The sequence below is a fragment of the Amblyraja radiata genome, chromosome 1, assembly GCF_010909765.2.
Source record: "Amblyraja radiata isolate CabotCenter1 chromosome 1, sAmbRad1.1.pri, whole genome shotgun sequence".
NCBI classification, from domain to species: domain Eukaryota; kingdom Metazoa; phylum Chordata; class Chondrichthyes; order Rajiformes; family Rajidae; genus Amblyraja; species Amblyraja radiata.
Genome location: NC_045956.1, coordinates 167,190,465 through 167,203,829, shown reverse-complemented (window position 1 = coordinate 167,203,829; position 13,365 = coordinate 167,190,465). Strand labels below are relative to the sequence as shown.

Here is a 13,365-nt window from a genome sequence, read left to right as displayed (position 1 = left end):
GGGCGCTCTCGCAAGGGGGGGTTCAGGCACTCCCTCCACAGTGTCTTGTGCAATGTCCATTGCTTCCTCCTTACCAGAGGGTAGCTTTGGTGACCAGGACTGGGCTGGTCAAGAACAGGGGACGATGGCTGAAGATCTCGGGAGTATGCAAGGCGTGCAGGAACAGGAAGAGCTGCTAGGTGTGGTGGACCGCTACATGGCAACCCCACGTGCAGGAGGCCGTTAAAAGCCTGACGTCAGCCGTCACATCGTTTCCTCGTTCCGTGGACAAATACGGAGATGACCACAACCTTCGTAAACAAATCATAAAACCTGCCATAAAAATCCTACATTTGCGGGGTTGTGCATACCCCAGCCACTGGGCCAGACCCACTGCTCTTTGGCAAAAACCTCACAAAGCATATGAAGGATATGGAAGAGGCTTTAAAAAACTTTCAGTCTCATGAGGGCAGGCCCGGGACGAGCAAACCAAAAACAATAATTCCTAAGCAGCAGCACCCCATCGCGTCCATCAGTCGACGTCTACCATATGGGACTGATAAAAGCTCAGGGTCCGCATTCTATCACCGAAAGTCTTCTTTAGACCAGGGCCCAGAGCGGATCCCATGGAAAATGTGCCACCCCCCAACGTCACCGCCACGTCAGACGACGTGCAACACTCGTTGGACCGGCAGGAAACAGAAGAATACCCATAACCATGGAGGTAGGTGGGTCTGGTTCCTACCAGCGTATAGAGTAATACTAACAGGGGGGAGATTACACCTGTTTAAAGAAGCACGGGAGTCTATCACGAGTGATCAGTATATACTCAATGGCATTAGTGGATACAAATACAATTCATACTAGAAAAATTGCCACCAGGTCAAAATTCACCCCAGAGGGTATTTTCCCCTCTCCGTTAAAGAAACGAGAGGGACAAGCTGAACTAGTGAGACTAATTACAAAGGGTATCATGGGAAAACCTGAACATTTGCAATTCGTATCAAATATATTCACTAAACCCAAAAAAGATGGTGGATGTCGCATCATCATTGACTTAACTTCACTAAATATGTTTGTTAAGTACATACATTTCAAAATGGAAACGGTTGTTACTGCCAAACAACTAAATTCCAAAGGATACTTCATGGCAAGCATTGATCTTAAAGATCATGAAATGTCTGAAATGTCCTCGTTATTCAGGGAACGGGGGTTCCCCTCCTCCACCATAGATGAGGCTCGCACCAGGCCCCGCAACACTGCTCTCTCTCCCCATCCCCCCACTCGCAACAAGGGCAGAGTCCCCCTAGTCCTCACCTTTCACCCCACCAGCCGTCACATACAAAAAGTAATCCTCCGTCAGTTTCGCCACCTCCAACGTGACCCCAACACTCGCCACATCTTCCCATCTCCCCCCATATCTGCCTTCCGCAAAGACCGCTCCCTCCATAACTCCCTTGTCAATTCTTCCCTTCCCTCTCGTACCACCCCCTCCCCGGGCACTTTTCCTTGCAACCGCAAGAGATGCAACACTTGTCCCTTTACCTCCCCCCTCGACTCCGTTCAAGGACCCAAGCAGTCGTTCCAGGTGCGGCAGAGGTTTACCTGCATCTCCTCCAACCTCATCTATTGCATCCGCTGCTCTAGATGTCAGCAGATCTATATCGGTGAGACCAAGCGGAGGTTGGGCGATCGTTTCGCCGAACACCTCCGTTCGGTCCGTAATAACCAAGCTGACCTCCCGGTGGCTCAGCACTTCAACTCCCCCTCCCACTCCGTCTCCGACCTCTCTGTCCTGGGTCTCCTCCATGGCCACAGCGAGCAGCACCGGAAATTGGAGGAACAGCACCTCATATTCCGCTTGGGGAGTCTGCATCCTGGGGGCATGAACATCGAATTCTCCCAATTTTGTTAGTCCTTGCTATCTCCTCCCCTTCCTCAGTCCCCCTGCTGTCTCCTCCCATCCCCCAGCCTTCGGGCTCCTCCTCCTTTTTCCTTTCTTGTCCCCGCCCCCCCCCCCCCCCACCCCCGATCAGTCTGAAGAAGGGTTTCGGCCCGAAACGTTGCCTATTTCCTTCGCTCCACAGATGCTGCTGCACCCGCTGAGCTTCTACAGCTTTTTTGTGTACCTTTGATCTTAAAGATGTTTACTATTTAGTACCATTCACAAGGATCATCGCAGATACCTGAAATTTACCTGGATGGGGCAGCTATAGCAGTTTAAACCGTTACCCAATGGGTTCACATCAGCCCAAGATTGTTCACCAAGATACTAAAACCAGCTCTGGCAATATTCAGAAGACAAAAACATATTGTCATGGCATATCTTGATGATATCTTAAATGGTAGGCAAGACCATGGAATTGACTATGTTAGCTGTATCAGCTACCAAACAGTTATTCGAAACCCTGGGATTGTCTTACATCCAGTTAAATCTAACTTGAAGCCATCCACAATCATGGACTACTTGGGCTTCACAATTAATTCAGTCTACGTGACTGTAACATTGCCAAGAGACAAAATAGTTGAATTGGCACAATCATGCAACAATTTAATGGTCAACGAACTACCAACTACTCGACAAGTAACAGAGTAATTGGGAAAATGGTAGCAGCATTTCCGGCTACATAATTCGGACCTTTGCACCAAATACGACATACAGGTCATTATGATCATGTCATGAAGTTACCCACTGAAGCAATATCAGAACTACAATGGTGGGCAAAAAACGTTTGGCATAGTTTACAGCCCTATTATCATCACTAACCCTATGTTAGTTATCCAAACAGATGCCAGTGCTCAAGGCTGGGGAGCAACTAACTCTATATCCAGCACAGGTAATAGATGGACTAACCCAGAGTCATCATTACCACTTACACTGGGCATTAATTATCTAGAGATGGGTGACTTTTATGGTTTAAAGCATATGCACAAATATGCATCACTTGCATGTTCGGTTACAAATAGATAATACTACGGTGGTGGCCTACATTAACCATATGGACGGCATAAAATCGGTATCATGCGACAAGTTGGTCAACACAATTTGGCAATGGTGTGTCGAAAGACATATTTGGCTATCAGCAACTTACCTGCCAGGTAAGCTAAATACAGTGGCAGACACCAGGTCACGTAAATTTAATGACAACATCGAATGGATGTTAAAACCCCCAAAATATTTTTGGAAAAGTTATCAAGCAATATGGCACGCCAGATATCGATTTATTTGCATCAAGGCTAAATCACCAGGTACCTATGTATGTCGCTTGGGAACCAGACCCTGAGGCAGCAGCGGTAGATGCGTTCGCGCTGGATTGGGGAAATTCTTCTTCTATGCATTCCCTCCCTTCTGCCTCATCAGTCGGGGACTACGCACAATACAAATGGACTCTGCTTCAGGTATTTTGATAGTACCCAACTGGCCTACGCAGCCATGGTTCCCGATACTCCATGACATGGTTGTTGAAACTCCGATGGTATTCCCCAGTGACCCAGAGTTATTAACACCCAGTGTCGGGCACAAGCCACCCGTGCCATCAAAAAATCAAACTCTTGGGTTACAGATTCTGCACAAACCACTTCTGGGACTGGGATTATCAGAACAAACCGTCGACACCATGTCAGCATCCCTCTGAACATCCACTAAAAAAACAGCACTTGTCCAGCATCAAAAAATGGGAGAAGTACTGCTTGGATACAGGGACCTCCTACTCAACCGCTACAGTTACCAATGTACTGGAATTCCTGGCGAACCTTCACCACAATGAAGGACTCAGCTACAGAGCCATCAACACAGCTAGAAGTGCCCTGTCTGTCTATTTAAAACCAGCTCCAGGACAACAGGCCATGGGGTCCCACCCGCTGGTGGTCAAACTAATGAAGGGTATTTACAACTCTAACCCCTAGACCAAGGTACACCCATACATGGGATGTCAGTGGGGTCCTGACATACCTCAGGGGATGGCCAGCAGCCAGACCCCTTAACCTGGAACAATCTATGCTCAAAACACTCATGTTGATGGCACTTGTATCTGCACAGAGGGTCCAGTCACTACACCTATTGCGACTGGACAGCATGCTCACAGCTCCGGACCAGATCTCTGTCGTTATCCAGGGAATGATCAAACAGAGCAGACCAGGAACACCTAATCCAGTCGTGGAATTCCGGGCTTACCCGCCAGAACCATGGTTATGTGCCATGACCCACCTACTATCCTACATAGACACATCCAAAAATATTCGAGGGAGATGAAAAGCCTTGTGGGTCAGTCATAAAAAACCTTATGGTCGGGTGATGAGCCAAACCATTTCGAGATGGCTCAAGCAGGTGCTAAAAGCTGCTGGGATAAACACTAACATGTACAAATCTCACTCCACCAGGGCAGCATCCACGTTGACGGCTAAAAGAATGGACGTGCCTATAGACCACATCCTGGCTACAGCAGGATGGTGGGGGAAAAGACCGTTCAGAAATTTTATAATAAGCCGTTGTCAAAACTTGTTTTATTTGCAGAGATTTTTTTTACAGACTGCAAATATTTAATTTAAGCCCAGGAGAGCAATTTTAATTTCTTTGTTGTTATTGTTAAAAAATACCATTGTGTTTTTCTACAAACAGATTCATTGGTTGATTACAATAACACACTTCCTCCATCAAGGACTTCAGCAGTGCGTGAAGTAATACCTGTTACACGGTTTGAAATCACAGAGCTTTGAAGTCTTCACGTAGTCACTCGCGTGACTCCGAAGTAAAATAGTAAGATTAAACGAGAACTTACCAGTTTGAAGTTTGATCTGTATTTTATGAGGAGTTACGATGAGGGATTACGTGCCCTCCGCTCCCAGCCTCAATAATATGGGTCAAACTGATAAACTGATGTCTCCTTGTCTTTACTATGTTTACTTCAATAACTGTGTCTATCTGTGATTCCACACCGCTGCTTTGAAGTATGCCGCGCATGCGTGCTGAGCGGGTTCTTCACGTAATCCCTCATCGTAACTCCTCATAAAATACAGATCAAACTTCAAACTGGTAAGTTCTCGTTTAATCTTACTATTATAATGCATCACTGAAAAACAAGTCTGGACTCAATGGATCAAATAATCATCTCTTAACACCCCTTAAGCTCAACCAATTATTTTCAATAGGGGATACAAGAGTACCACATAACTCTTGCTAAACTCACCATTGCTAAACTATGCAATGACTTTGGTGTGACAATATAATGATAACTTTGTGATACGTGAAGGAATGAAAATTGTTGCTCACAGCCTAGCTGAAACAGCATAAAAGCCCTCAACTTGATTTCTTATGTAATGGGAGTATAACTGCTTGAGTGGAAGGTTGTTGGTTTGATTAAGTGTGTCTTTGCTTGCAGTGGAAAGGGATTACGTGATGGACAGCTATATAATGGGCCTTGATATCCTTCTTCTAATTGCAACTATTATTGCTGGCCGCCACAGAAAACTAGGCAAATGCATGTCTTCAGTAGAAACATAGAATCATGGAAACAGAAAAATAGGTGCAGGAGTAGGTCATTCGGCCCTTTGAGCCAGCACCACCATTCAATGATCATGGCTGATCATCCCCAATCAGTCCCCCGTTCCTGCTTTTCCCCCATATCCCTTGATTCCTTTAGTTCTAAGAGCTAAATCTAACTCTCTTGAAAACATCCAGTGAATTGGCCTCCACTGCCTTCTGTGGCAGAGAATTCCACAGAATTACAATTCTCTGGGTGAAAAAGTTTTTCCTCATCTCAGTCCTAAATGGCCTACCCCTTATTCTTAAACTGCGACAGCTGGTTCTGGACTCCCCCAACATCAGGACCATTTTGCCTGCATCTACCCTGACCAATCCTTTAGCATTTTGTATGTTTCTATGTGAACCGATGCTGCATTCCCTCAATAGCAATCATTTTCATCCTCAAATTAGGAGACCAAAATTGCACACAATACTCCAGGTGCAGCAGAGGGCAATATTTAGTTTTTAGTTTAGAGTTTAGAGATACAGTGTGGAGACAGGCCCTTCGGCCCACCGAGTCTGCACAGAAAAACGATCCCCGCACAATAACATTATCCTGCACACACTAGGGACAATTTACACCTGTACCATGCCAATTAATCTATATATTTGTACGTCTTTGGGGTGTGGGAGAAAACAGCAAAAACCCACGTGGTCACGGGGAGAACGTACAAACTCAGTACAGACAGCAGCTGTAGTCGGGATCAAACCCAGGTCTATGCCGCTGTGCCACCAGGGCTGCCCCCATGCATAAAAAATGAGAAGAAATAATTTTACATAGACTGCACAATCGCAGAGATTTGACTCCATTTAAAATCAAAGCCTCAGTAAGAGCATTTAGTGCAGCACAATTAAAACAAGGAAATGATGTAGAATTCAAAAATAAACTGATAATTTACTCATGGAAAGGAGGCCTTTAGATTTTAGTTGAACCTTAGCTGATTGCAAAATGCAATTTAATAAAATTTGATATTCCTTTACTTTCGATTCCAAGTAACTCAGTAATTATTCAGCAATTGCATAATTATAATATTAGTTACCAGTAATAATTTCTACTTGAATAATGTTTACAGTAATAATTTCACTGTACTTACTGAATGTTATAAGGATAAGGGGGAAATCTTTTAGGACCGAGATGAGAAAAACATTTTTCACACCGAGAGTGGTGAATCTGTGGAACTCTCTGCCACAGAAGGTAGTTGAGGCCAGTTCATTGGCTCTATTTAAGAGGGAGTTAGATGTGGCCCTTGTGGCTAAAGGGATCAGGGGGTATGGAGAGAAGGCAGGTACAGGATACTGAGTTGGATGATCAGCCATGATCATATTGAATGGTGGTGCAGGCTCGAAGGGCCGAATGGCCTACTCCTGCACCTATTTTCTATGTTTCTATGCTATTAATAATTTACAGTAATAGGTTTTACTCCAAAACTAGTGAAAGTACATGAATAGATAATTATAAATAGTCCGTTAATATAACAGGACAAATTATGACCTCACAAACCATCAATAGGGAGTACGTGCCCCAATTAGAATCAATGGTGCAGATGTGGAAATGGTTGAGACCTTCAAGTTCTTTGGTGTTACTATTGGTAATGAACTGTCGTGGACCAAACACATTAATGTCAGCCAAGAAGGACCAACGCTCCTATGTCTTATTTTTAGAATCTGTCCCACCATATTCACCACAGCCATTTATTACTGCTATCATGAGAACATAATCTTTTTTTTCATTTCTTATTTTAAGATTTGGGCATTGTTGGCTAGACTGACAGCCATTGGGGAGGTAGGGTGAGGAACATTCCAGAACTGTTGTGGGGGCAGTCCGTGTGGGGTTCGTCCACACTAGTCTAGCACTGCTTTTCAATTCAACATGTTCACTCTGCCAGATATTGGAGTTCCACGTAAGCACAACCTTTATTTGTGGCGTAGAAATGAAGAAATGCAGATGCTGATTTACGACAAAAAGAAGACACACAGAGCTGGAATAACTCAGTGGGTCGGGCAGCATCTCTGGAGAACATGAGCAGCAAGAATCACTGGGAGGGAGCAGTGAGTGGGGGTCTCAGAGAACTCCCTCCGGAGAGAGGGGAACTTCTTCAAAGAAGATATGTGTAGGAAGGAACTGCAGATGCTGATTAAAACCAAAGATAGACACAAAAAGATGTAGTAACTCAGCAGGACAGGCAGCATCTCTGGAGAGAAGGAATGGGTGACATTTCGTGTCTTGACCCAAAACGTCACCCAATCCTTCTCGCCAGAGATGCTGTCTGACCCGCTGAATTACTGCAGTTTATTGTGTCTATCTTCTTCAAAGCAGGCATACGTTTACACTTTCAATTCCTTGTAACTGTATGTTTTGACTGGTGACAGACCAATTTCCCTCTGGGATAAATAAAGTTGTATCGTATCAGATCGTGCATTGAGGTTTTGCCCAGTCCGAAGAAGAGTTCCAACTCAAAATGTTATCTAAGGTAGATACAAAGTGCCAGATTAAAGGGCCTGTCCCACCAGCATGCGACTGCATGCGTCTAGCGCGACCTAACGCGGTTGCTTGAGTCGTACGGCCTCGCTGGGCCGGTCCCACTTCGATCGCCGGAGCCGTATGGAGTTGTGCGAGGCTGGTCCCGACATCGCGCGGGGCTCCGAAAAACTGACACTGTCCAAAAATTCCTTGCGGCAATGGCCTGCTGGCCCGCAGCCGCATTGAGGCCGTACGCAGCACCCCAACGGGCGTACGCAGTGTCTTGACGGCGTACGCCTAGTGCGTGGCGTTGCGCGATGACGTCACCGCCCAGCGTGCCGTTGCGTGATGACGTAACCGCCCGACGCCGTGCGACGTCCAAATTCAGTCGGCCCGCCTCCTGCCCAGCTGATTGGTGAGTATGATGTCGGGACCAGCTCCGCACAACTCCAGACGGCTCCGCGGTTGGAAGTGGGACCGGCCCCGCGAGGTCGTACGCCTCAAGCCACCACGTTTGGTCGCGCTAGCCGCATGCAATCGCATGCTGGTGGGACAGGCCCTTAACTCAGTGGTTCAGGCTGCGTCTTTGGAGAAAATGGATGGGTGACCTTTCGGGTTGGGACCCTTCTTCACCTGTTCAGTTACCTCAGCACTTTGTGGTCTTTCTTTATTTGTGGCTGTTGGTCTTGAAAAACACAGTACAACAATGTTACGCTGTATATGAAACGGTCTCTTTAGCTAGTTGCAACTGACCAATCTTGGGTAATACTTATCATAGCAGCTAATGGTACTCCCAGTAGGTTGGTAAGATGTTGATGAAGGACCTGCGTGAGGATATGATGGTGAGCAACGGAGAGAAACTTGGAGATAGTCTAACCAGTCCTTGTCCTACAGACGGTAGAGGTTGTTAAAGTGACAAAGAACTGCCTTTCTCTTTTTCTACCAACCACCTGAATCATTTATATTTCCATCTCCTTCAGCCTTTATTCTTTCCATTTAGTTTATGCCTTTTTCAATGGACAATAGACAATAGGTGCACGAGTAGGCCATTTAGCCCTTCGAGCCAGCACCGCCATTCAATGTGATCATGGCTGATCATCCCCAATCAGTACTTCGTTCCGGCCTTCTCCCCATATCCCCTGACTAGAGCCACTTGAAAGTATCCAGAGAACCGGCCTCCACTGCCCTCTGAGGCAGATAATTTCATGGACTCACAACTCTCTGTGTGAAAAAGTGTTTCCTCTTCTCCGTTCTAAATGGCTTACACCTTATTCTTAAACAGTGGCCCCTGGTTCTGGACTCCCCCAACATCGGTAACATGTTTCCTGCCTCTAGCGTGTCCAAACCCTTAATAATCTTATATGTTTCAATAAGATCCCCTCATATTCTTCTAAACTCCAGTATACAAGCCAAGCAGCTCCATTCGCTCAGCATATGATAGTCCCGCCATCCCAGGAATTAACCTCGTGAACCTACGCTGCACTCCCTCAATAACAAGAATGCCCTTCCTCAAATTAGGGGACCAAAACTGCACACAATACTCCAGGTGTGGTCTCACTAGGGCCCTGTACAACTGCAGAAGGACCTCTTTGCTCCTATTCTCAACTCCTATTGTTATGAAGGCCAACATGCCATTCGCTTTCTTCACTTTCACCCTCCCAATGCTTTGCCTCATTCTCAACATGGGAAGTTTGTACAGTCTGATCTGGTCACATCCAACCATATTTAGTTTAGTTTAGTTCAGAGATACAGCGCAGAAACAGGCCCTTCGGCCCACCGAGATTAACACCATTCTACACACACTAGGGATAATTTACATTTATACCAAGCAAATTAACCTACAAACCTGTATGTCTCTGGTGTGGGATGGAAAACTAAAGATGTCAGAGAAGATCCACGGGGAGAATGTAGAAACTCCGTACTGACAAGCACCCATAGTCAGGATCGAACCTGAGTCTCTGCCAGGCAGCAGCTCTACCGCTGCGCCACCGTTTTGCTTAACTTTGTCTTCTCTCCATTCATTATGTTGCCCCTCTAATCCTCACCCTTCTGCTCTGCAAAAGAAATCTCACAGAAATCATTTACCTTTGAAGATTAAAGAAAATCTGGAAAGTTACTAATAAATATTTTTGTTACCCCCGGGATTGTATATAAATTTGGCTCTCTTCATTTCCACGTCGAAGCCTCACGTGCTAACATTTGTAAATGCTTCCTTGTTTAATTTGTTTACAGACGATTCAAGCACAGGAAAGGATGGACAGAAACTGCCGCAAGGATCAAATGGGGAATATAGAAACGAAGATCCCACAGGAAAACAATGGGGTATGCAATTTTGGATACTCTGTAGGAGTAAGCACTAACACAGCCTTTCGTCCTTCTGTCATTAGATTTGAGTTAAGCTGATCCATGTATTATGTATCCATTTGCCTGCTCTGATTAGGTGAAATTCAATTTGTTATTGTGCAGATGGCATGACAAGAGACCGAGAAGCTTTAGGCGGATGTTAATCGTCAGTTGCACGTGCGAAGCATGCATATTTAGTAACATCTGTGCAACATGTACCTCAATTCATCTTTGTTAATTTCAACGGTAACCAAGTTTTGAAATGGAGTACAGTACATAGTTGTTGTCACATACTCGGCTTTAGCACAAGTAACCAAGGAGGGTTTTCCACCCCTGTTAGCCCAGCCAAGGGAATGGAGCTGAAATTGGAGGTACAATTGACTGATGGTCGTGTTCACAAGAAAATAAGGAAAAAAGTAAGCTGCTCTCAACTCCTCTTCTGTGGCATAGGGCGGCACGGTAGAGCTGCTGCCTCCCAACGCCAGAGACCCAGGTTCGATCCTGACTGTGGGTGTTGTCTGTGTGGAGTTTGTACATTCTCCCTACGAACCCACAGGGGTATTCTGCGGGTGCTCCAGTCTCCCCCCACATTCCAAAGACGTGCAGGTTTATAGGTTAATTGACTTCTGTAAATTGTCCCTAGTGTCTGGGTGACCGTTGGTTGGCATGGACTCGATGGGCCGAAGGCCCTGCTTCCATGCTACATCTTTAAACTCAGCTCAACTAAAGTTCTCCACAACCCTCAATTCCTCGATCTTTTAAATATTTATCTGTCTCCATCTTAAACATATCTGATGATTTTCTCTCCAGCACCCTTTTTATAACTTTTTTTTTATACAAAATTATTTTATTCAGAAAAAACAAAAATACAAATTAGTAACACGATCAAAGAATGCCTATATTGGCATTTTACAAACAAACTTATCAAATTAAAATATTAACATTTTTATCAATAATGCATTCGACCTCCTGCGGAGACCAGCGTTCACAGAAGGCCTCCAGAGTCCCCGTGGACACCGCATGTTCCCTCTCTAGGGATCTCTCTCTCCATCACCCTGGGAGGAAGAGAATTGTAGAGATATGCTGTCCTCTGAGAGAATACATTTCTACACACTTTATTTTTAAATGTCTGACCCCTTATATTGCAGGTATGTATATCCCCTTGTTGATATCTCTACCACTAGTTAAGAATCACAGCATCTACCTCTCAAGGGTCTGAAAAAGTGTCCCTACCTGAAACATCACCTACATATTCTCTCCACAGATGTTTCCCGGCCCAATCCTCCAGCACTTTGTGTTTTGCTCAAGATTCCACTATCTGCAGTTCCTTGTGGCTCAACATTTATCCTGTGAAACCCTCTTAGGATCTTATACATTTGAATAAGGCCACACCTCATTCTTCTAATCTCCATGGAATAGAGGTCCAAACTGTCCAGCTTCTCTTGATCGGACATCCCTCTCAGCCTGGGATTTAGCCTGGTGAATCTCCTTTGGACTAGCTCCAAAGTTACTGTACAGGGTTAGTGGATGGATACTGTGCACAGTGTTCCATGTGTGGCCTCACCGGCAACCTAAACTATTCCAAAACCTCCAACCCCTTTGCAATAAAGACTAACAAGCTGAGCGCCTTCTTATCTATGTTTAATTTAGAGATACAGCACGAAAACAGGCCCTTCGGCCCACTGAGTCCACGCCGGCCAGCGATCCCAGTAAACATGTTGGACCTGCTTGTTGAAAATGTTGTTCTTCACAGACTGGAACACCTAGATCCGTCTGAACTTTGTTCAGAACGACTTAGTATATACTGCCTTGGTCCCTGATTAACTCTCCATTAACTTTAGATAGACACAAAAAGCTGGAGTAACTCAGTGGGACAGGCAGCATCCCAGGAGAGAAGGAATGGGTGACGTTTTGGGTCGAGACTCTTCTTCAGACTGGTTAGGGATAAGGGAAACGAGGGACATAGACAATGATGTGGAGAAATAAAGAACAATGAATGAAAGATATGCAAAAAAAGTAACGATGATAAAGGAATCAGGCCATTGGTAGCTGTTTTTTGGGTCAAAACGAGAAGCTAGTGTGACTTGGGTAGATGAGGGATAGAGAGAGAGAGGGAATGCCGGGGTTACTTGAAGTTAGAGAAATCAATATTCATTCCACTGGGCTTTAAGCTGCTCAAGCGAAGTATGAGATGCTGTTCCTCCAATTTAACTTTAACTTTAACCAACAAGAAGACATTTTCTAATGTCTTTGTATGCATGGCTACATATATGTTGAAATATGTTGGCAGGTCACATGAACAGGTCTGTTCAATCAAATCAATTTTCTGTCCATTAATTCATTTCCAAGATATGAATAATTGCCATGCTAGTGTTTAATGCCAGGCCTCAGATGTCCAGAAACAATTTAGAGTCAAACACATACCATGGGGCAGGAACCAAAGGTGGATTAGGCCAGGTAAGGTTGGCAGGCTTCCTTGCCCAGGAAATGACCTGTGGTTTTTTCAATAATCCACTATTTTCATTTTCTCAAGCAAGCCCCAAATTAGTAGCTTTATCACATTCAATTTAATATTACCCCATTAAATTGTTTTCTTGCAACAGAGAGTGGAGAGAGAGAGAGACAGAAAGACGGGGACAGAGAGAGGGAGAGGAAGAGCAAGAGAGAGAGAGAGAGAGAGAGAGAGAGAGCGAGAGAGAGAGAGAGAGAGAGAGACAGGCACACAGACAGATAGAGACAGAGAGACAGATAGAGACAGAGAGAGATAGAGAGACAGAGGCAGACAAACTGAGAGACAGACAGACAGACAGACAGAGGCAGATGACAGAGAGGGAGGGAGAGAAGACAGACAGACAAAGACAAATGGAGAGAGAAAGAGAGAGAGGGACGGGGACAGGGAGACAAACAGAGAAAGAGAGAGAGAGAGAGAGAGAGAGAGAGAGAGAGAGACAGACACTGACAGACAGAGACATAGAGGCAGAAACTGATAGGCAGAGACAGAGAGAGACTGTGTGCGTGTTTGTGCGTGTGCGTGCGTATGTGTGTGTGTGTGTGTCTGCAT

General features: G+C 45.2%; 1 protein-coding gene across 4 annotated transcripts in view; it reads left to right on the top strand.

Annotated features, from left to right (window-relative positions):
* The window catches only part of fgfrl1 (fibroblast growth factor receptor like 1), a 340,863-nt gene that overhangs the window by 283,922 nt on the left and 43,576 nt on the right, over positions 1–13,365 (top strand). For all 4 annotated transcript variants that reach the window (XM_033034805.1, XM_033034829.1, XM_033034814.1 and 1 more), the window contains exon 4: positions 10,194–10,283. In XM_033034805.1, the coding sequence (XP_032890696.1) occupies positions 10,194–10,283 (90 nt within the window). The remainder of the gene's footprint in view (positions 1–10,193; positions 10,284–13,365) is intronic.